Here is a 21,310-nt window from a genome sequence, read left to right on the forward strand (position 1 = left end):
AGAGCTGTAGGAGTCTGGTTAATCAGTGGCAGCGTCAAAACTTCCTGTGGTTGTTTGCAAACATGGGCCACCCCCAGAGGAGGAGGACCAGGGCAGGGGGGGAGAGGCCACGGCAGCCACTGCCACACCTGCTGTGGCAGGTCAGCGTGATGGTGCTGGAGGCCGGCAGGTGGTCAGGCACCAAGGCTGTGGTCCTCGGGCACATGGATTCCCTTAGTTGGCTGCTGCCATGATAGGCCCTGTCCCCACCAAAACCTCCCCAGTGTCCCCCCTAGAAACATTAAATTTGTTTTAAAGCCAGGGTCTCTGGAAGGATGCTCTTTCCAGCAGGTGATTGACTTAGAAAGTGTCAGAGCAGGGGTAACCTCAGTTGTACTAACGATTGTCGGGCTAGACCCTTCCAGGGTTTGGAATGTTCCAGAATCCACCTGAGAAGGTCTTGGGGGCTGAAGGGCTGCTTCAGTGCTCCTGGCCTCACCCAGCCCAGCCCAGCAGACTGAAACACAGCCCAGGAATCCGACACTCCCCTCTCTTGACAGCCATCGCTCAGACATCTTTTTATATGCCTCGTGTCTCACAGGGGAGCCAGCCCGGGTGCGGAATTTCAGATCCAAGAGAAAAACTGTAAATGAGCGCAAAAAGTCATGCTCGTCAAAACTGCTGCCAACACTGTGTAAAGTGTAAATTTGGTGCAGTTCTCCTGATGGCAATCTGGCGGCATGTTTAGAAAGTAGAAAAAGCCATACTCAGACTCCACTCAGGCAGACTTTATGGGGTTCAACAGCCTCTCTCCACCCCATCCCCACACCCCCCAGGTGTTGAAGGCCAAGCAGTTTATGAAAGTGAAAGATGGCTACTTCCAGAACAGGCCTCCCAGCTTCAGTCGGCTCACTTGGAAGGCTTTCTGTAGAATATTACGCAGCCCTTTAAAACATCTTTTTTTCTCAATCACTTTTAATGAGTACGGTTGTGCCCCCAGACATTGGAACCCCAGTGCTGAATGGAACCTGGGCCTCACCCTCAGCCTGGGGCCTCCAGTTCAGAAAAGAAAAGGTATTAGGTGGAAAAAACAACTTGGAAAATGCTTATTATATGATTTAAGAGGGGAAAAGGCAGAGTAGAAAATTGTAGCCTCTCTCTTCCTCCCACTATAAACGCATTAGTTTTCTGGAAAGCCAAATGCAGGTCAGATGCTAAGCTGGATGCTAAGCAACCAGTTGGTTAGGTACTAGCAACATCCCCGTTGTCAAAGGGAAACTGAGGCATGGTTCAAACCCAGGATCACCAGATACCCCGCCCCCAGTTTTAACCATCCTCTGTACTGTCTTCCCTTAATAGAAAAGTCATGTCTGTTCAAATACCAGAAAGAAAATCGACGTCAATGACTGTGAGTTAATGATGGGGAGACGGGTCTGTGTAAGTGTGTGTGTGTGGGGGATGGGTCCTCTTTTGGTTTCCACTACATTTGTGCAGAGAAAGAAACTGAAGTTAAAAAAAAAAAAGTCACCTAGAATTTGCAGCGGATAGGGAGACATGAATAGGGAAGGGAAGCTGGAAAAGAATAATGCAGCTCTTAGCCCAGAATCAGGACATAAGTGGATTTGGGAGCAAAGAGTGGAGGGGCTGGATTTGGGTGAAGGAGCCCAGGCCTTCCCGGGCCCTGGGATGAGATGACTCAGGAAAGAGGGTTGGGGCGGGGCTTATCTTGCAGGCCACTCTTGCTAAATCTTTTTATTACCTGCTGCTTAACATCTCAATGTTTGCATTCCTCTCATTTTTATAATACAGGATATGAGAAAGGGGATGGTGGTGGTGGTAAAAAGCAAAAAAAAAAAAAAAAAAAAAAAAATCCTCTGTTTGCTTTCCTCCCAGGAATGCTAGGAGGTGGGTATTTCTGCCAAATTCTCCAGGCCGCAGAGCGTCTTAGGTTCCGCTTATCAGAGAGCGGGAAGCTGGCTGAGTCGGATGGTTCTGGCACATGCCTATAGGCTTGGAAGCAAGGTGATTTTCCTAGGGAGAGAGCTGCCTTGGATGGCAGAAGTTTGTTCTCCGTTTAGAAATGGAGGACTATTTCCCCTGTTTATAGAAGGCTTATAGCTTTTAGACAGAAGGCACCCTTGGCCTGGGAGGGGAGGGGGGGCACCCCAGAAAGGATGGATGGAGCATCTGGTGCCTGTAGGAGCTCAGTTAACAGTCAGGCAGCAAAGTAACATCCAGTCCAGCCCAGGGGCTTCCAAGACTCCACGCAGAGGAGGGTGGCTTCCGGAGAGTTCTCTGGGCTGAGCCTTGAGCCAGCCCCCCCCCCCCCCACATCCGAGGCTGATACCCAACCTGCAGCTGGGAGTTAGGCTCGAGCTCCCTGGGACCCCTCCACAGAGCCTCTCCGGCTCCCTATTTCAGGGTTTTGGAAGAAGTGGATTCAAGGTAGCGGCTTATTGTGTGGGGATTACTTAATAGGCAATTCCAGAATGTTCTCTAACTTCAAGAAGTTGTATCCAGAACTGTGTAGGGAGGTACACTTCACAGCTGCAGGGTGCTCCTTACGGCACACGGGAGTAATCTCGGCCTTCTTTTTGGTAAGAATTATCCGTTTATATGGCCAAAAAGTCTATTTGGATGTGCTAAGTGTACCCTGCCCGCCCCTATGAATTTTACATGGCCTGCTTATTTACTCAATGAAAACATGTGATACCAGGCACTCCAGAGACTTTTCCAGTGTTAAATCAGGAAAAGTTCTGCCTGGGAGGAGCATGTAGCTGACAGGCCCCAGCAGTGAGCAGCTAGCGATTGCACTGTCTGGGAGGGTCGAGGAAAATGATCTCTAAACCTGGAGGACTTGAAGGACGAGCAGGAGTTGTCCAGGTAAGGCAGGTAGAGGCAGGTGGGAGTAAGAGAGAGGTCATCTGGGCAGACGGGACTCTTGCAAAGGCCTGGAGGTGATCGAATCACAAGTTAAATCATTAAAACTGGAAAGTCTTGTAAATCTTATCTGCACTCTATTCTGGGTTACTAGGAGAATCAGATCAAACACAGTCTGGCATTTTCTTCCTCTACCTTCCCGCTGGCAGCCTCCAGAGCAAACCACCAGTGAAGTTTCTGGAATAGAAATGACCTTGCAGTCATTGGTATGTAGTTCCTGGTGAGGTGGTACATTCTTAAACTAAGTTCCAGCAACCATGAAGCAATTTGTTTTTGTCTTTCAAGACAGACTTTTGCTAGAATTCTGAAAAGGCCTCTCCCCAAACTTCAATTTCCTTTCTTCTTTGCCTGTTCTTTGATTTTGATTTTTTTTTTCTTTTTGGGTCTTTGATTAGTAAACTCTCACACCATGCCTCTGTACATGTAGTAGAATTATAACTTACATACACACACCTCTAAGGTTCTTATCACTGTTCTATCACCAATGGGAACAGAATGGTGCCCAGCTCGCAGGGAACTGAGGGTTAAATGGGAGCATGTTTATAAAGGGTTTAGTGCCGTGCAGGGCATGGTGTTAGCTTGAATAAATGGTCGCTTTTATGTGTGTAGGGGAAAAAAATAAAAGGCTGCACTAAAACTGTTGGCAGCTTTTATCTCTAGTGGGTGGGGTTATGGTTACAATGAACAGCTATTATTTTTGTAATCAGAAAAAAGAACAATAAATGCTACTGTTAATTTAAAAATCTGGTTTTGGCTTTCCCGGAAGGAACTTGTAGTTAATGTCAATGTACCAGCGTGCAAACCAGACAAGGTTGCGGTGTTACACCAGGTCTTAGAGACAGAAACTCCACTGCCCTCCCGCCAAGAAGCAGGGCGATACTTGGGCTGGAACCTAGAGAAATTTCACCCTCATCCATAGTTGCTGTGACACCACTTTCACTCTGACCACCATTGGGAGGGCTGGCGGGGGAGTCTAGTAGGTCAGTCCCAAATGATGGTCTTGGGGGACTGAGGGGATAGGGTGGGGTGATCCTGCTTCTTGGCTGGCAATCTCGACCTCTCCAGGGAGCTGTTCCAGGAGAGTGACATTTATCCTCCACAGGCAATGATGAGTGGCCTGGTCTGGCACCATGGCTGTGTGTCTGTCTGAGACACCCCAAAGCAGGTGGCAGCAGAGGCCAGCACCCTCCTGAGCCACACTGCCCTCCAGTACCCTCTTTGCCTCCTGGACTGCCCTTGCCAAGCAGGAAGGGGCCAACTGCCCGCCCTCCTTGGAGTATCTGGTGACCCACAGGCTTGCACTGGGCTGGCTTCTGAGCTTCTTTCTTCTCCTCCTTCCGCACCCTGGAGGGGAACTGTGCTGTTGACTCTGGAGTAAAATGCCGCCTCTGTTTGGGAGACAAAGAACAGAGTGGCTCCTCGGGTCAGCCGGCCCTCCTTGGCTGGCCGGCTCCCGGCCTCCCCAGGGCCTCTTCTGAGGTATCTGTGAGGAGAGCCTTGTGAGGCTAGGCTGGGAGCTGTTCTTTGCCCCGGAGCGGGGCGGCTGCCTTCTGAATGTGTCTTCGCTGGAGCGTAAATGAATATTTTACCTCAGAAATTCCCAAGCAGCTTCCCTGTCCTGGAAATGTGAATTTGCAGGAGGCTGGGTGTGTGGTGGCTGGGGAGGCAGCCTGGCCTCTGTGTTCCTGCCAGAGCCCAGGTGTGAAAGCGCATGTGTGTGCTAACCAGCTTGAGAGCTGTGGAAAGTGTGTGTCAGATGTGAGGGGACATGTCGCGGACCACGACGATGTGCTGGTGACAGGGACGCGGAGACCCGCCAAGCATTTGTGGGGAAGCAGGCGGAAAGCCCCTGGGCTGGACAGTAGGGGTGGGCCGCAGTGGGGTGTGTGCAAGAGCGGGGACCAGGATTTGTGGAAGCATGTGACGGAAGAGAGCTCTGTGGAAAAGAAATGTGTGAGGACTAGGCAGAGCCTGTGAAAGTTTCCTCTTAGGGTTTGTGGAGTGTGAGGGAAGTGCAAGCGCACGTGTGTGCGAATGCGTGTAGGCGTGTGTGTGAGGTCGGGGAATGTGCTCGTGTGAGCGGAAAATGGGAGTGCAAGCAAGCGCGTGTGAGGCGTGCGCGGCGTGGGGGAGGGGGCCTGCACGCAGCCCGAGCACGCATGGCGGCGTGTGCACCAGCGGGGGGGGGGGGTGCGCGCTTGTGCACCGACGTGTGGGGGCGCGGGGGGCCTCGGAGGCCGAGTGGGCAGGGGAGCACGTGGAGCACCCGGAGCACCGGAGGCTGCAGAGTGGGGGCCCCGCGTGTGCGTGTGAGCGCGCGTGAGAGCGTGTGAGCGCGCGCGCGCGCCGCCCCCCACTCCGCTCCAGCGGTTGCCATGGGAACGCGCCGCGGCCCGAGTTAATCATTTCCTGTGGAAAGTGTGCGGGAGGGGGAGCGGGGCGGGCCGAGGCGGCGGCGGCGGCGGCGGCGTGGAGCTCCCTCCCGCCGGCGGGCCGGGCCGGGCCTAGCCCCGGGGGCTGCGGCGACGCCGGGATCCTGCCTCCGCCAGGCGGGTGAGTCGGGGCCCCGGGCGGGTCGGAGTGGACGAGGTGCTCGGGGAAATGCCGGCCCTGCGGTTTGGGGCGCCGCGTCCGGGCCCCAGCTGTCTGTGGGACCTCCCCTTGCCCGGATCCGCTGGGGGGTGCGGAGAGGCCGGGCTCTCCAGACCCAGCACTGCGTGCCGCCGCCGCCGCGGGGTGCCTGGTCGGCACCGTGCAGTAGGGACAGAACCTAAGACAGCTTTTCCCCCCAGCAGGGCAAGGGGGTGCCCTGTCCCCGGGGCTGGGAATCAGCCTCGGGATCCCCCTTTGATTTCTTTGACCCAGGAGAGTTGGAACCTACCCAATAACCGCGTGCCAGTCAGCGCCACCCCCTCACCTTGCGGGGTCCCCTTTGCAGCACTCGCTTAAAGGCTGCAGTTTGGGGGCCCTCTTGTCACCTACCTCCCCTGGCCCGTTTGCTTTCCCCCTTGTGGGGCCAGGAGCCCGGTGAGCCTGCGGGAAGATTAGGGAGTAAGGCCAGAGACGGGCCCTTCTTCTGCGCATTGGGGAAATGAGCCATTGACAGCTGCAGCCTTCGGGGGACTCAGCTGGGAGGGGCATGAGCAGCCCCCTGTTGTGAGTTAGAGCCAACTCTGGGGCAGCGAGTGGCCTCCCACAGGGAGGTTCTAAAGAGGAAGCTGCATTTAAATCCTCAAGTAACATTTGTCATCTTCTCCAAACCCCAACACATCTGTCTCAAGATGTGGGAGATTGTGGCCTTTTTTACCTTTTCTGCTTTTCCTTCCATCTCAGACTTGGGCAAGCTCCTCTCCCGTCCAGGAATATTCCCTATGCCCTTGATAAAGTAGCCATCTCCTTTGCCAGGGGGAGTCATTAGCAAGGAATGCAGACTCAGAACCAGGCCAGTGTCTGATCTGAGAATTTTGGCGATATACGGAGATGAGATGAGTTTTGCTGTCCTTATGGGTACCAGGGAGATTGCCCTTGGGAAACCCAGGGTGTCTGACTGTCCACAGGGGAGGTCCCAGCCCAACACCCTGACCTCTGCCTGCTCTCCAAGGAGACTACGGAACCCTCCCCACCAGCAGTCTCTGGGCAGTTCTCAAGTCTTCCCCTCATCGTTGCAGAATATCCTGGGTCTGGGTGTGGTGGGGGGAGGGCAGCAGAGTGTTCTAAATCCAGCAGGCAGTGCCCCTAACTCCTCACCAGCCCCCCTGCCTTCACCCACCTCTGGAGAGAGGTCCCTGAAAAATGGACATGTTTGCCTTCTTTTCATGTACCCCTATTGTTCTGAATATTGCATTCAGATTGTCAAGTTCCTCTACCAAGGCTGTAAGTGCAGTTCCTCCCATTGAACAGATGGAGATAAAGAGGCACAGAGGCAAAGCAATTCCCCCAAGGGCCCACAGCTAGTGAGGGGCGCAGCAGACCAGGGCAGTTGACCTGCAGCTCTGGTATAGCCACTCTTCTTTGATGCCCCCTCTGCCCTGGCTTGGAGTCCTAGGTTGGTAGAGGTCCTGCTTATTTGAGAGTCCTTGATGCTGCTGACCTTCATACCCCAACCCCTCCCCATTCCCCATTTCCCTCCCCCAACCCCAATGCTGCTAAATTCAGCTGCTTTTCCTCTTCAGGATCTTGCACACACCCTTCCTCTTCTTGATATCTTTCTGACTGCCTCCCCGACTTCCCTTCCTGAAAGGCACAGAAATGTCTCATGTCCCTGTCCCTTAGATCTCCTTCAAGTCCATTCCCTCCACCATGGAACCAGCCTCAGTGCCTGTGCCATCTCACCTTCCCACAGCTCAGTCTGCAGGTAGAGTATCTCCCTCCGTGCCTGCTGGGCAGCTGCTCCTGGGGTGGGTTGTGTGCCCAGCTCTGTGCCAAGCAGCCCGGAGAAGAGGACTTTGGCTGCTCCCCCTGCTTCCTTCAACTCCACGCTGGTCCATCTCCATTTCTTCAGTGCAGCCCACATATTTGGATTATCCTCTGCCCGCCTGCCCTATGGCATTCAGGAGCCTCCTCCTCCAAGTTGTCTTCCATAGTCAAGGCAGGGGAAACTGGACTCCTCAGCCAGGAGCGTGGCATTCTCCTAGGGCACCAGACCTTTGGGCCACCCTCCTACTGCTGCCCACCAGCATGCTGAAGCCTTTCTGATTCTAAACCCCCTCCTTCCCATCCTAATAAACTTCCCGAAGAGCAGGAAGTGGCTGGCTTCCTCTGAGCCCTGCCCACCTACCCCTGGGTCCTTCCCAGGTCAACACTCTGCCCTATTTGTTGACGTTTCCTTAAAGAATGCCCTGGGCTTTCTTTGGCCTCTGTGGCTGGGTTTACTGCGAGCTGACCATCCTCTCCTCACTGCCTGTCACCTCTGAGGACTGCACCCACGCGTGGCATGCCTGCCACCTCTCTGGTCCCCCCAGCCTCCCTTTCCACCAGGCGCCTCTCGCCTTGCCAGCCTTTGGCGATTGCACCCTGACCTGTGGCATCAGTGACCTTTAGTCCTCTAGCCGAGTCCCGCCGCCAGCAGCACGCTCTCTTCCAAGCTTCATTCCAAGCTTGCGTGCATTCATCCGGGACGTGGGGCAGAGTGATAGACTGGAGGTGGACAGAGTGAGTGAAGACGCACCCTGGGGAGCAGAGTGTTGGGGTGGCGGGCTCTGTGGACACAGATGAATGGCAGAGAGCAGTCAGTGCTGTGAAGGTGGGGCGGTGTGCAGAGAGCAGACCACAGTCCAGGCAGGGCCGTTAGAAGCTCCTTGAGTGTCTTCCGCACCACTTTAACCTAGAGCTTAGTCCATGTTGCCTCTCTGAGCTGTAAATGCCATCACTGCCCAGGTGTGGGGCTATCTTTTGGTCCCCTTAGGTACCCTGAAGGTTGCTTGGACACAGTCTATGTTCAAAGACTTGGCAAGTGCATGCTGGATGTCTGTGCTGTTCGTTTGTTCAGTTCACAAGAGACCGATGGGACTTTCCGTCCAGACCAGCGGTCCCCCACCCCCTTCTTCCACACCACCTGGAGCTCCCTGCATCCTGTCTGATGATTGTGAAGGCTTCTGGGAGTGTTTGCCTCCCTCCTGCCTGGGCAGCTTGGAGTCACGCCTCTCCTGATCAAAGGGGCCCCCTGGAAGGTGACTGGCACAAAGCAGCACTTGATAAATAATTAGTAAATGGAGAATGAGTGAATCCTTGTCTCCCAGCACCTAGCAGAGGGCCCTCCAAGTTGGAGGCGCAGGGTGAAGGCTAGTTGAATACATGAATGAGCTGACTCTGAGAGAATTTGCTATCTGGAAGCCTAATCTGTCACTGACACCGTCTGAGCCCCTCCTCAGAGAATTGTCAATGTTCAGGGCTACTGGCAGAAGCCAGGGGCAGGGGATGAGCCCAGGCTTAGGTACCTGGGTGTGTGCCCTCAACAATAGGGCTGTCTTGGGGGTTGTCATAGGATCAGATAGAGACTCAGGCTTCCTCTCTGTGGGGCTGAGAGGTGGAGGTCTCCACCATGCGCTGCCCACAGCAGCCACCCCTGGCCCAAATGAGCCTCCCTCCCCTGAAACAAACATCCACAGACTAATGAGGACAGGGTCTGAATCACTGCAGAGCCCTGGGGTCGTGAGAGTGGGGACAGCTGGCCTGGGTACCAGGCGACCCCACTCCGTAGACCATTCCAGAAGGCGGCAGGGATCTGCAGCCCCCCACCCCCACCCCCAACCCCGGGGTGCTGGTTGGCATTCTTCAGTCTCTCCTCCCCCCATTCTCTCCTAGGCTGCCCGGCGCCCAGAGGAAGCTGCTGAGCCCCGGGCCATGGTCCCGTCTCGCAGGACGTGGAACTTGGGAGCCACGCCCTCGCTGCGCGGCCTGTGGAGAGTGGGCCGGGCTGGGGAGCCCGAGCCGGGGATGGCTCGCCCCGCCCCAGCAGACCGGGCCGCCCGCCCTTTCCCACACACCGGCCCGGGGAGGTTGAGAACTGGTGAGTCCGCATTTTTAAAATGCCTCTTTATTTCCCTTCCTTCCTCCAGATACTAGAGATGAGACCGGGGTTTCTTGCAAGTTCGTAGGCTCAGTCAGAGCTGTCAGGTAATTACAGGGTGCCCGGCAGCCCGCGGCGGGCGGGCGTGGAGTCAGGGCGTCAATCTCGCCGGCGCTCCGCTCCGCCTGGGTCCTCTGTGAACAGACGTCTTGGACACCGAGTTAAACTTTAACGTGGTCGCTGGAGCGGGCTAATTCACTGCAAAGAGCCCCAGTGCGCTGTCTGTCCCACCGCCTGGCCAGGTCCGCGCGCCGGGTACCCTGGCCCCTGGCCCAGCGCCCCGGCTCTCGCTCTGGTTTCTGTCCGCGGGTAACGAGGTAAACAAGGTAGGTGAAGTGGCTGTGGCGCCCTGCGAGGTGCTGATACTTGATCCTGGGGGGCTGGACAGCGGACGGAGAGGAGTAGACAGAGGCTGCCCGTGCGTGGCCCCGCCGGGTTTGGGTGCCGTCCAGGCCGCTCCTGGAGGGGCCCCCTGCAGGTGGGCGGTGCAGGAGCCTCCAGTCTGGGGCCCTGCTGTCCTGGAGGTAGCTGTCAAGCACCAGCTCTCCTTTCTGGGTCATGTCGCCCGGCCTCTAGCATCACTCTGAACGCTGCTCTGGTGCCCGCTGCTCTGGTGCCCGGTGGGAGCTGGATGATGGGGTCTGGGGAGCTGCCCCTGACCCTACCCTGAGGGCTGGTGTGGGGAGAGGGGTCTGTAGGTATGGTGACTTCAGGGGGTTGCTGTCTGTCCCGCTGACCTACAGGGAAAGGTATTTAAATTACTAATCTTCCTGCCATGAGGTCTAAGCCTCGCGGAGTCTAAGTACTGAAGGGGAAACTGAGGCCCAGGATGGACATGCAGGAGACTCCTCCCTCCCCTATTTGTGCACACCAAGGTGAGGTCTTCCAAGGTCTCTATAGGAGACAAGGCTTGGTGTGATCCTGGGGCCTCCCAGAAAAACTTGGTCTTTGAGATCAGGTCGCCCCAGTTTTCTGGAAGATGCTCCCTGCCCAACCATTTCCTCCTAAGGGCCACAAATGTCATTATGAATGAGTATTGCTTTTCTGGGGGGTGGGGAGGAGAACAAACAAACAAAAAAACCCCAAAATGTGTTCCCTTGGAAAATTAAAAACCAAAAGAAACCATATAGGGGAGTATAAAAAAAGAAACGAAAAACCACCCATAAGCATAAGCGTGTCATTGAACTTTTATATAGTTCTTTCCTCTGTGTGTGCATGTGAGCTTGGTCTATGAAAGGAGTGTTATGAGGATTATCTGACCAAAAAGGCTTCTGTCCTTTTAAAATTTAAGAGAAGTCAAATGACATTCTTTGAAATGCTGAGCAGTGCATGATGCTGGGTGGGGTTTCGGCCAATTTAGTTGCCTGAAGGCCCCTCTGCTCTCACAAACCCCTCCTCTGCACACCCCCAACCCCCAGTCTTACTGCTGCCTTGAGGCGAATAGGTGAGCAGAGGCTACCTTAACACACAAGGTCAGACTCTGGCTCCCTGACGCCCTGGGCATGTTATCAACTCCCTGGGCCTCCAGTCCTCATTCTCAGGGGTGATTGTGGTCTGTATTTGTGACCACTTCCTGTATGCCTGGCCCTGGGCACAGTTTATGTGACCAGCCCACTTAATCCTTACCACAGATTATGAAGTTGGTGCTTTATTCCCATTTTATTGACAAGGAAACTTAAAATAAGTAGGGTTTTTTTTTTTTTTTAAAAAAGATTTATTTATTTATACGTAGAGAACTAGGGTACAGGCCAGAGGTGCACGGGTGGTAAAAGGATTCACCAGAGACAGAGTGGGGAGCAGAACAGACAGATGATCAAGGCACACTGCTGAGGGGAGCCGCAGGTGGGTCAGGAGAGGTCTGCCCCACCTTGTGGGTCGGCTCCCTGACTGGTGATGAACTCATGATGAACTCATGGCCAGCTTTGCTGTGCTGCGTTTTAACGTTGTGCCACCACGCAGGGCCCGAAATAAGGACTTTAAGGATGGCCCATGGCTGGCATTCAGGATGTTGTTACATCCCAGACAGTGGCTCTGCAGCCTGGCCCTGTCGGGGGACCCTCTCTCCCATCCTGTCCAGCCCATAGGCTGTGGTGGAGAACATAAGGTGGGCAGTTAGTGGGGGTCAGCCCTCCCCCCCTTCTGGCAAGGGAGGCAGTATATTGGAGCCACCAAGGGAATAGCTTTGCCTGGTTCTGAATGTGGAGACTGGCGTCAGGCCATTCATAGGGTCTGTAGGAAGGCAGGGGAGAATTGCCCCCTAGAGGCAGCCTGGGTAATGGAGCCAGGGCGTGGGTGCTCCTCTGAGGATGGCACAGGCAAGCTGCTGTGGCTTTCCTTCACTGTAGGGGTGCTCATGAGCAGGCCCAAGAGCCACTGTACAGGTAGGGGAGCCCCGCAGACCCACCCCAACCCACCCCATGGGGTCTTGGGTGCCCTTCCCAAGAGAAGCTTGGCGTGGCTCTGGGTAAGAAAGGAGCACAGCCCCTGGCCGGTGCCAGGCCTCCCGGGCATGGGAGTCCCACCCAGTCCTGCCTGTCTGAAAGCCAAGCTCAGCCGGGGCCTGGTCCAGGGGTCTCACCATCTTTTCTGTCCTGGGGTAGTGCGTGGAAAGGACACTCCAGCTGGCGGTGACGAGGACCCTGGTGCCCGGAGTGCAGCTCGCCCAGCCCTAGCTCAGTGCCGAGCCCTCAGCGTGGACTGGGCTGGCCCCGGGAGCCCCCACAGGCTCTACCTGACAGTGCAGGTAAGCACCGAGGCCTTCAGCGACAGAGGGGTGGAGCTGGGTGGAGGCCGGGTGTGCCGCCGTGGCCTCTGCGCCCCGCCAGCTGGGTCCTGAGACTCCTTAGGGGAAGGAAGCACCTGGAGACCTGCCTCGCACCTCTCTGCTAAGCTCCTAGAGCAAATTGCTCCATCCGCCCCGCGAGCTTTCGTGGATGGGGCAATTTGCTTTATGAAGCTATCTCAGGGAAAATCTCCCAGGAGATGACAGAAGTTTTTCAGCCACTCCCTGGCTGAGGTGCTAAAGTGGGAAACGTGGAGACCTCACTGAGAAGCTCTCAGGAAGACAGGCAGATTTTAGGGGCACTGTTTATTCGTCTTGTGCATGAGTCTGTGGGACGAAGCTTTCATCACTTTAACATGGTTTTCTTGTTTTCTGTCAGAACCCAAAGCTAGACAGAGGGCTTGGCCAAAACTTGGGTTCTTTGAAAGTCGCCCAGTGACTGTCAAAAGACACACTGCAGACATTTTGGTATATTTGGCTGTAGAAAAGGATATGGGACAGTAACAATAGCTACTATTTCTCAAACGCTGACTTTGTACAGCCACTGCATGTTATATAATCGATGTTATATAACACACACCGATCCTCGTAATCCTCACAACAATATCAAAACATAGTTACTGTCATAGCTGAGTTTTATGGATGAAGTAATGGAGACTCAGAGAGGTTAAGTAACTTGCTACTGGCCACACAGCAAACTGGGATCTTTACTTAAAGTGGCCAGCTTTATAATATGGGGTCTGAAGAATTAATAGAGGGCCAAGATGCAATATTCAGAAATGAATTCTTCCTATAATCCCGTATCTAGGAGAAATCCGCTATTGAGAGTTTGGCATCTATCTTTGCTATGTAATTACACCCATACAATGTTTATTTTTGCTCACTATTCTGCGCTCTTTCCCTCAGTAGTAAATCTTGATTTCGCCTTGCATGTCACCACTGAGAGAAACTACTGCATTCTTTTACTCTACTTCAGGATTTGCCGTACGTTATTGAACCAGACCTCTGTGTTATTTGATTGCAGTGAGTTCTTTAAACGAATATCTGCTTTCACGCAGCTGTAGTTTTGAGTAACTACAAGACAGCACAGGCTCCACACGTACTTATTTATTTATATATATATGTGTGTGTGTATATATATATATATATTTTTTTTAAATAATATAATAGTTTGTTTTTACATCATTTTGTGCCTTTTCCCATCTCAGTTGTAATCCCCGTGGGCTTCCCATCACCAGATCACCTGTGCGCCATCACTATACTCCAGTGCACTTTTTATATATATTTTCAAAGATTTATTTATTTGTGCATACAGAACTGGGGTACAGGCCAGAGGTGCAGGGGTGGTGAGAGGATTCACCAGAGGCAGAGTAGGGAGCAGAACAGGCAGATCGATGAAGTGCACTGCTGAGGGGAGCAGCGGGCGGGTCAGGAGAGGTCTGCTGCGCCTCCACACTTTTATTTTTAATTCTGATAAAGGAAAATAAAGTGAAGAGCTTTAGTAATAACACATATACCTGCTTTGTGCCTGGGAAAGGCTCAGCATAACTGAGTAACTCCTATACTCTGAAATAAACGCGTTTCTTAGCAGATATTTACAAGTGCTCACCTGGCCCCGGGCTGTGCTGGGTGCTGGCACCCAGGGAAGAGAAATAGAGCAGACAGCCCAGCACAAACACCAGCCCATGGATGTGTGACTGTAAACCGGGCAGGGGTGGAGGATGATGGGTCCCCGACCTGGGGGTATTGCTAGGGCCCTTCTCCGTCCCCCCCTCCCCCCAAGAAAGATGGTGCAGGAGAGGGCTCACCGAGAGGAGACGGGTGCAGGTGCAGGGCCAGGGGGTTAGGAACCACGTACCCTTTGAGGGTATCCTCCCACCTGGGCCCGCGTGGCACTTGCCTGCAAGCCCTGGTGGGGACCAGGGCCCAGTATTGGATGATGCTCTGGGGGCGGCCTTGGGCCGCCACATTCTTCTTGCTCCTTCTGCTATGGTTCATCTGAAAGCCGCCCCAACCTTCCTTCTTCCATCTGTGAGGTCTGAGATCAGGGCAGGAACAGTTAAGGGAGCCGAGTGCACATCCTGACTCCAGTCATTGGCAGTTCAGTCGGGAGGTGGTCAGAAGCTGGCCGCTTTCCGCTGGGCGGTGGCTGTGCTCTTGACTTTTGATTATGGGCTGCTGGGTTGTGGTTACAGCTGAATCCTGGGGTCAGCAGATCTGCTAAGAGGATCTCCCAGAAGCTCATGCCAGCCACCAGTCTCCACTTCCCTGCCCTCCGGGGCCCTTGTAGCTCCATGATGTCCATGGGCTCTTGCAGACCCTGGCTGTAGGGCCAAAACTGGGGACCCACCATGAGGTGAGCCTGTGGGCTTCATGACACCCCCCTGCTGCCCAGCTCTTCCGCAGCTAAAACCTGAGACTCCCTACAGAGACGCTGCAGGAATTCCCATCCCCCCCCCCACCCCCGGGGCCTGTCTGCCCTTCCTGTGGCTTGGCCAATGGGCCAGAAATAGTGTGACCTTTGCTCTGGTCAGGCAGATGGAAACTTCCAGCTGCCACTGTGGCTGCAACTACCGACAAGCCTGCCTGTGATGGTGTGGCAGTGGGCCCAGGGGCAGGGGCAAAATTAACTTGGGGGGAACTTCCTCCATTGCAGATATGCTTACCACCCTCTCTTCTTGGGGAGCAGTGGGGTGGACAGTGAGGAGAGCGGCTGGCCACTAACCATCCTGCTGATAATGCTTCTCTCTTCTTTTCAACTCTCTGGTTTTTAAATTATAAAAGTTTAAAAAGAAAAAGAAAGAATGATTACAGGAAAAAAAAAAAAAAAAAAGCAAGACTATAACACCCCTGGCTACCTGCTAGGGAGATGTCTCTCGCTTTCCACACAAGCTGCTGTTTCTATTTTAAGAAGGAGAGAAATGAAGCTTCGGGAAGGGACATGACTTGCCCACCAACACACAACTCACATGGGGCATTTCTGCCTTGACTTTGGGGGAAAAAACCAAAGCACTTGTCTATTTACTTGACTACTGCAAGCACAGAGACATCACTCCTCTCCCTTCCTAGATAATTTCTGTTGATGTTAAAAGACAGCATGGAACCCTGCAGATATTTATGAGATTCAGCCAAAAAGGCCCAAGATGAAATGGAAGTGGCCCTCTCCCTTCTCCCCACATTCTCTCGGGGAAGTCTCTTTTTACTCCATAAAAGGTTTCTGTGGCCCAATATTGTACCATCCCGACCGCCCGGGCAGAACCACTGTCTATACATTTCTGCTCATTTTTTGCCAGTGCAGAAAATGCTATTCCTGTTCTCAAACAACCCTTCACTTTTCTGCTGTTCTGCTTGCCTGGGCCGTCTTTTGTTTGAGGCGCAGTTGAGTGTCTGTAGGTAAAACCCTGCCTCTCCCCTTCCCCTGCCTGCCTGCCGGCCTCCCCTACCTCGGCCTCCTTTGCCTGTTTGTCCTTGATGAGGAGTCAGGGTCCCAGGGTCCCTGGGCAGCCGTGTGGGCCGGGGGAGCCCACGGCCTTCCTCTGCTCAGCCGGCCCCGTGTGTATCACCTCAGTAGTGTCGGTGACGAGGCTGGGGAGGGCGGCACAGCTGACATCATGGGGGAGTGGCCCGGGAGTGCCTTGTGCTCCGTGGGGCTGGACAGGCCTGGGATGGTGGGGCCGTGGGCCTGAAGCGAGCGGACATGACTCATACCCCGAGGAGCCTGCAGGGATGACTGAGTGAACTTGCCCATCCGAGGGTTTCTGAGAGCCTGAGAGCCTCCTGCACTGGCACAGAGGGCTGGCTGCGGATGAGGGCCAGGGGGGCGCACCGCCACCGTCTCATGTACCATCTGGACACGCGTTCTTCCGGAATCTGGGCCTTCATGTCCCTGCCCGCCCACACAGTGGAGGACAAGTCTGCCGGGCCCCGGTCCTCAGGCCAAGGGCGACCCTTCCCCGGCAGTCCCCTTCACGTGAGGATTCTGGTTGTGTCTTGGCAGCAGGCCCTGCAGGACAAGAGTCAGGGGAAGAAGGAAGAGAAGCTGCAGAAGAGGCAGGCGCCGGCCCCCAGGCGGGACCGGGAGGCCCGGGAAGCTGGTGGCACCATGAATGTAGAGAAAACAGGTAAAGGAGGTTCTGCCTGGTGACTGGGAGCAGTCCTGGCTGAGGCAGGTGTGGAGGGGAGGCTTTTGGCTTCTGAGCGGTCCTCACCACCGTCCGCACCTAGCCAGCCCTGGCCGTCTTGAGATGGACTGAGAGACCCCGGCCTGCCTGCCCCGCTGCAGGAGCACCCTCCCAGGGCCATGGGGGCCCCCGCCCAGTGAGAAGAGGCTTTTTGGCCCATGTGGGCTGGGGTTGAATTTCTCCTCTTTTTGTCTTTTCCTCGGTGCCTGGAAAAGCCTCACAGAGGCCCTGTGCGCAGGCTGACGCTCTCCTGAGTCTGTGCGTCTGTGGCGGCCAGAGGCCTTCCAGCAGGGCGTCACTCTGATGCCTTCATACCAGGGCAAGTGGAAGCTCCATGCTTCTCTATCAGGGCTGACTAGTTCTAGAAGATTCCACAGGCACCCTTTGTGTGGTCTCCCAGTGGGAAGTCTGAGCCCAGAGGTAACTGGGACAGAACATCCTCAAATAGCCCAGGAACATATAGGGGAAAGAGAATCAGAGTCAGTCTTCTCTGCAGAGTTCATTTGTGGGTCTGAACTTGCCCTGTGGTTGAAGGAGCCACTCCTTTGCCTTAGGTGATGTCTGGGCCCGCAGGTCTTAGGGTCTGGCCCACAATTTGTGAGCTGACAGCTTTGGGAGGGAGCATCACCTGGCCAATCAGCTCTCCCAGTTTGCAGGGAAGAGAAAGTGAAGAGTGAGGGCTGAGGCCTTGCAGGCCAGGCCCCGTCTCCCTGAAACCAAGTGTCCCCAAGGGTCAGTGCTTAGGCAGGGCCCCCGAGGCTTGCCCCCCAAACTGACCTAAGAGCATGCATGGCCCTTGGCACAAGGGCCTCTCCTCCCAGTGCCCCGTGGTCTCCCCTCTCCTCTGACCTCCCAGAGTTCTCCCCCAGCAAGCGCCCTCCAGCCCATGGGCTCCCAGGCACTGTGCTGAAGGATCGAGGAACTTCAAGGTGTGGACTCAGGGTGTCTCAGAACCTTTGCCAGTGTGAGCAGTGTCCCAAGGGGGAGAGAGCTCCTCATCTCACGTTAGCCCGTGGCCACACAGGTGACACATGCACCTGTGACTTCCTCCTGGATTCTGCTTTCCCAAGGTTGCCCCTCGGAGCAAGGACTCTGTCCCGTTTCTCAAAGGAGGCCCCAAGGGGCCCTGCCACATGGCTCTTGAGTGGGAGCCCCAGCTCCTGGAGGAGGGGCACAGAGAACGCCCCGTCAACCTGGGCCCCCCCAAGGGCTGAGGGCGGGTGGGTCACGTGCAGGCCTGGAAAGACCGTCTGACCTCACTCTTGCTAGAACAGGAGCAGGAGCCCAGCCACCACGCAGCAGGCAGGCTGTGGCAGGAGCTGGCCCCGGGCCGGGCCGGGCGGCTCGCTGAGCGGTGACCCTTCCTGCTGGGCCTTAGGACGGTCGGGAGCTGAACGAAGGCGCCCTGGGGGCTGGAAGGACCCCAGCCTGCTTGGCGTGTGCTCGGCCTGCTGTGTCCAGAGTGCAGGTTGGAGCGTCTCAGCACCGCCTTTCTGCGGCAATGCTGACAGTTGTCCTGCCCAGAAGCAGCAATCTCGGCTTCCGGTCAGCCCAGCCCAGAAGCTTCCCTAGGTTCCTTGCCGTCTGAGACTGGCTGCCTCCCGGGGGTCAGGGGGTGACTCCAGGCACAGGGAGCTTCCTTCCCAGGACAGGGGAGCCCCCAGTCCTGTCTGCACAGGGCTGGCATTCCGTGGGGGTGGGGGGGGCCCAGATGCCTGGCTGCAGGCTTCCTTTCAGACACTAGTCCTGCCTCTCGGGGCTTGGGCCGGAACCAGACTGGGTGGCCTGAAGGGCAGAGGCAAGCCCCCCACGGGACCCGCCCCTCTGCCCCCCTCTCCCCCCCACCGTGCCGGCTCATCCTCCCAGACCTGGCCCACTCCTGGTGCCCTCCAAGCTGCTAGAACAGGACTCCCGGCCCCACTGGTAGGTCACAGGCCTCGAGTCTGTGTCTGTCCACCTGTCCACCTGTCTACCTGTCTGTCTCTCTCCTGCTCCGGGTGACAGGACAGTGGAAGCGTGGGAGGAGGAGGACTCAGCCTGAGGCCCTGCCCACCCCGGTACTTATCTCTCCTCGTCTGTCTCTCTGCCTGCTCGGTCCTGCCTGGCGCAGGGCCCCTGGGGGCCCGGCTGTGCCTCATGTGCCCACCTGTCTCCGCGTCCTGGTCTGTCCGTCCCTCACCTACGCTCCCTCTTCCCTCTCCTTGTGCAGGTGACCACTCCCTGCAGAGGGCGGGGGCAGGCTGTGGAGCCCCGTCCTCTCTTCTGTACTCTTGAGAGGGTGTTTGGGGTTTAAAGAAATCACATCCTCTCCCCACCCCCAGCCCCACCCCAAGAATAGCATTTCCAGACGCCTCAGCTGTTGCCAGAAGGCCTTGCTCAGCTGTGACTCTGCAGATGGGCCGTGGACAGGGCACTGCCCGTCAGGCCCAGAGCTCGCGGTGTGAGCGTGGGTTCAGCGAAAGTGGCGCTCCGAATCCCTGACCCGGGCAGCGCCCCCCACTCACGTGGCTTCCTCCCAGCAGGCCCCGCAGGTCCCCAGCTCACCAGGCCGCTGCCGCCCCCCGCCCTCACCCGGCCCCCGCCCTCGCCTCTGCTTGCAGCCCTTTCCTGCCTCCATGTCCGCCCTGCCGCGACGGCATCCCTGTCCCCCACCAGGGTGGGGCCGCTGCTGCCCGCTGATCGGCCGCTACTTTGCTCATAGGTGGGCGGCTCTTTGGCGGCGGGAGGTGCTCCAGCCTGTCGGGGCCGCGCGCGGCCCCTGTGGTGCATAGGATGGTGGAGGCCATGTCCCAGCTGCAGGAAGAGAAAGGCCGGCTGCAGGAGGAGCTGGCGGCCCTCCGGGAGAGGCTAGCCCTCCGAGACAGTGACCAGCAAGCCACATCCACCCAGCTGCAGAACCAGGTACCTGGGGAGGCCGGGGTGGGCAGAGACCACTGCCCACTGTGGAGCAGGTTGGAGGACATACGCAGGGTGCCCAGCAGCCACCAGGCCGCAGGCAGCGGCTACGGGCAGTGTCCCCGCTCTTGGCCCAGGGATGCACAAGAGGGCAGGAATCAGAGGCCTGGACCTCCCACCTGGCCATCTTGCACTTCATTCCCATAGTGGCCAGGGACCAGGACCCGTCTCTCCAGAAGTGATGTAGCAGGTGTGCAGACATGAGACCTGGGAGGTACAGGGTGCTGCCCTGAGGCCCGTGCTGAGGGTACCCCGTCTTCCTCTGTGCCCAGGATGGGGCAGCCTGAGTGGACGGAACTCCGAGCAGAGCCCCCTCCCTGCTCTCCACACAGGATACTGGCAGGAAAGGAGAGACTGGTATGTGTGCCAGGGGGCGCACACAGCCCTGGCTTGGGTGGGTGAGACCTGTGCATTTCTTGGCTGGCCAGGAAGGTATTTGGGGACCTGAGGCTGTGAGCTACACTGACCCCCTCTGTGGGGGGCTGCTTCTTTCTCCTTCCCCACCTCCATGTCAGCCCCAAGGCCCCTTTCCTGGGGCTCAGCTCCCTACATCTATGTCAGTGTCTGCCTCTCATGGCTGACCCTCCCCACTTCCCAAGGTCTCAGCTCTGGGGGAGCCCCAGGGGGGACCCGGTCCCTGAGCCCTGGGTTATCTGCAGAAAGCCTTGTGTTCAGGAGAGGACAAGTTCTTCCTCTGTCCCAAGAGCCAGTTGCTCTCTCCGTCAGAGGGATGCCCCGGCCGCGTGGACCGGCTCCGTGAGGGCCCCTCCCCCCGTGCCGTGACTGCTCGTCTCCAGGGAGAGCAGACTTTTTCTTGCACCTTTAAGCTCACCTTTCCCGGCTTGCACATATGTTCTCAAGAACCAGGTGTCTTGACTGCTGCCTCTGGCTGGGTTGGGGGCATCTCTCGGCGTCCCCCACCCCATGTCTCCTGTCTTAGAACCCGACCTCATTGTTTACTGTCTTCCGCCTGCCTGTCTATTAGGAATGGGGGTTCCCCTGTCACATGCTGCAGTGCCTTCCTGTCTTCCGCCCTCATATTTTTGCCGAGTGCCTGGTACATAGCTGGGCACGGGGACGCCCACGTGGACAGGCACACCCTGGCCTGCAGACTGCAGTCTGGGCAGACAGGCATTTGTTGCATGCACCCAGATAAAGTGGGAAGAGCACTGAGGTCGCCATGCACCCTGGGCCTGAGGGCTGTGCACCCCGGACCATGGGACTTCTTCTGGGAGGTAGGACCGGTTGGGGGGAGCCTCCCCGAGAAAGCGGTGCTGGAGCTGAGGTCTGGCCGAAGCAGAGGAAGAGCCCTCGAAGCTGAGGACTAGGCGGTGCAAAGGGACTGGGGCCAGAGGAGCAAGATGACTGAAAGAGGGGCCCAGGTGGAGGAAGCAGGAGCAGGCACTGGGGCTCTACCAGGGGGGTGGGTTGGCGCAGGGCCTCCTGCAGGACACGTGTGGCCCACGGCGAGAACTCAGCAGCAGCTCAGCCTTCCCTGAATGCGCCATTTTGGGCTGTCCAGGCATTTCCCTCTCACGCAAGTGGTGTTTTCTTAAAAAGCTTTCCCGAGATCGTCCATCTCAATTTTATGACGATATAATTCACCTGCCATAAAACTTAGCCCTGTCTGGTGAACCGTTTAGTGGCTTGAGTATATTAAGATGCCGGTGTAACCATCACTACTCTAATTTCAGGACATTTTCATCACCCCGAAAAGACCTATCAGTCACTGCCTGTTCCCCCTCCCCGCGGCCCCCCAGACCACTGATCTGCAGTCTGTAGCGATCTGCCTTTTCTGAACATTGCCTGCCAGTGAGATCATCATAAAGTGTGGCCCTTTGTGACTTTAAACATTGCAAACATTTCCCCGCTAACTAACAGGATGTACTTTTGTGTGAAGACAGG

At 56.2% G+C, this 21,310-nt stretch overlaps 1 protein-coding gene across 1 annotated transcript in view; it reads left to right on the forward strand.

Moving 5' to 3' along the window:
• The first annotated feature begins 5,428 nt into the window (after positions 1-5,428).
• Positions 5,429-21,310, forward strand: part of KIFC3 (kinesin family member C3) — a 31,992-nt gene continuing 16,110 nt past the window's right edge. Inside the window, exons 1-5 of the mRNA XM_012730476.1 lie at positions 5,429-5,472; positions 9,223-9,427; positions 12,088-12,230; positions 16,267-16,390; positions 19,152-19,351. Coding sequence (XP_012585930.1) covers positions 9,262-9,427; positions 12,088-12,230; positions 16,267-16,390; positions 19,152-19,351 — 633 coding nt within the window. The 5' untranslated portion in view covers positions 5,429-5,472; positions 9,223-9,261. The remainder of the gene's footprint in view (positions 5,473-9,222; positions 9,428-12,087; positions 12,231-16,266; positions 16,391-19,151; positions 19,352-21,310) is intronic.

This window comes from Condylura cristata, unplaced genomic scaffold, assembly GCF_000260355.1.
Source record: "Condylura cristata isolate star-nosed mole 26May11 unplaced genomic scaffold, ConCri1.0 scaffold00028, whole genome shotgun sequence".
NCBI lineage: Eukaryota > Metazoa > Chordata > Mammalia > Eulipotyphla > Talpidae > Condylura > Condylura cristata.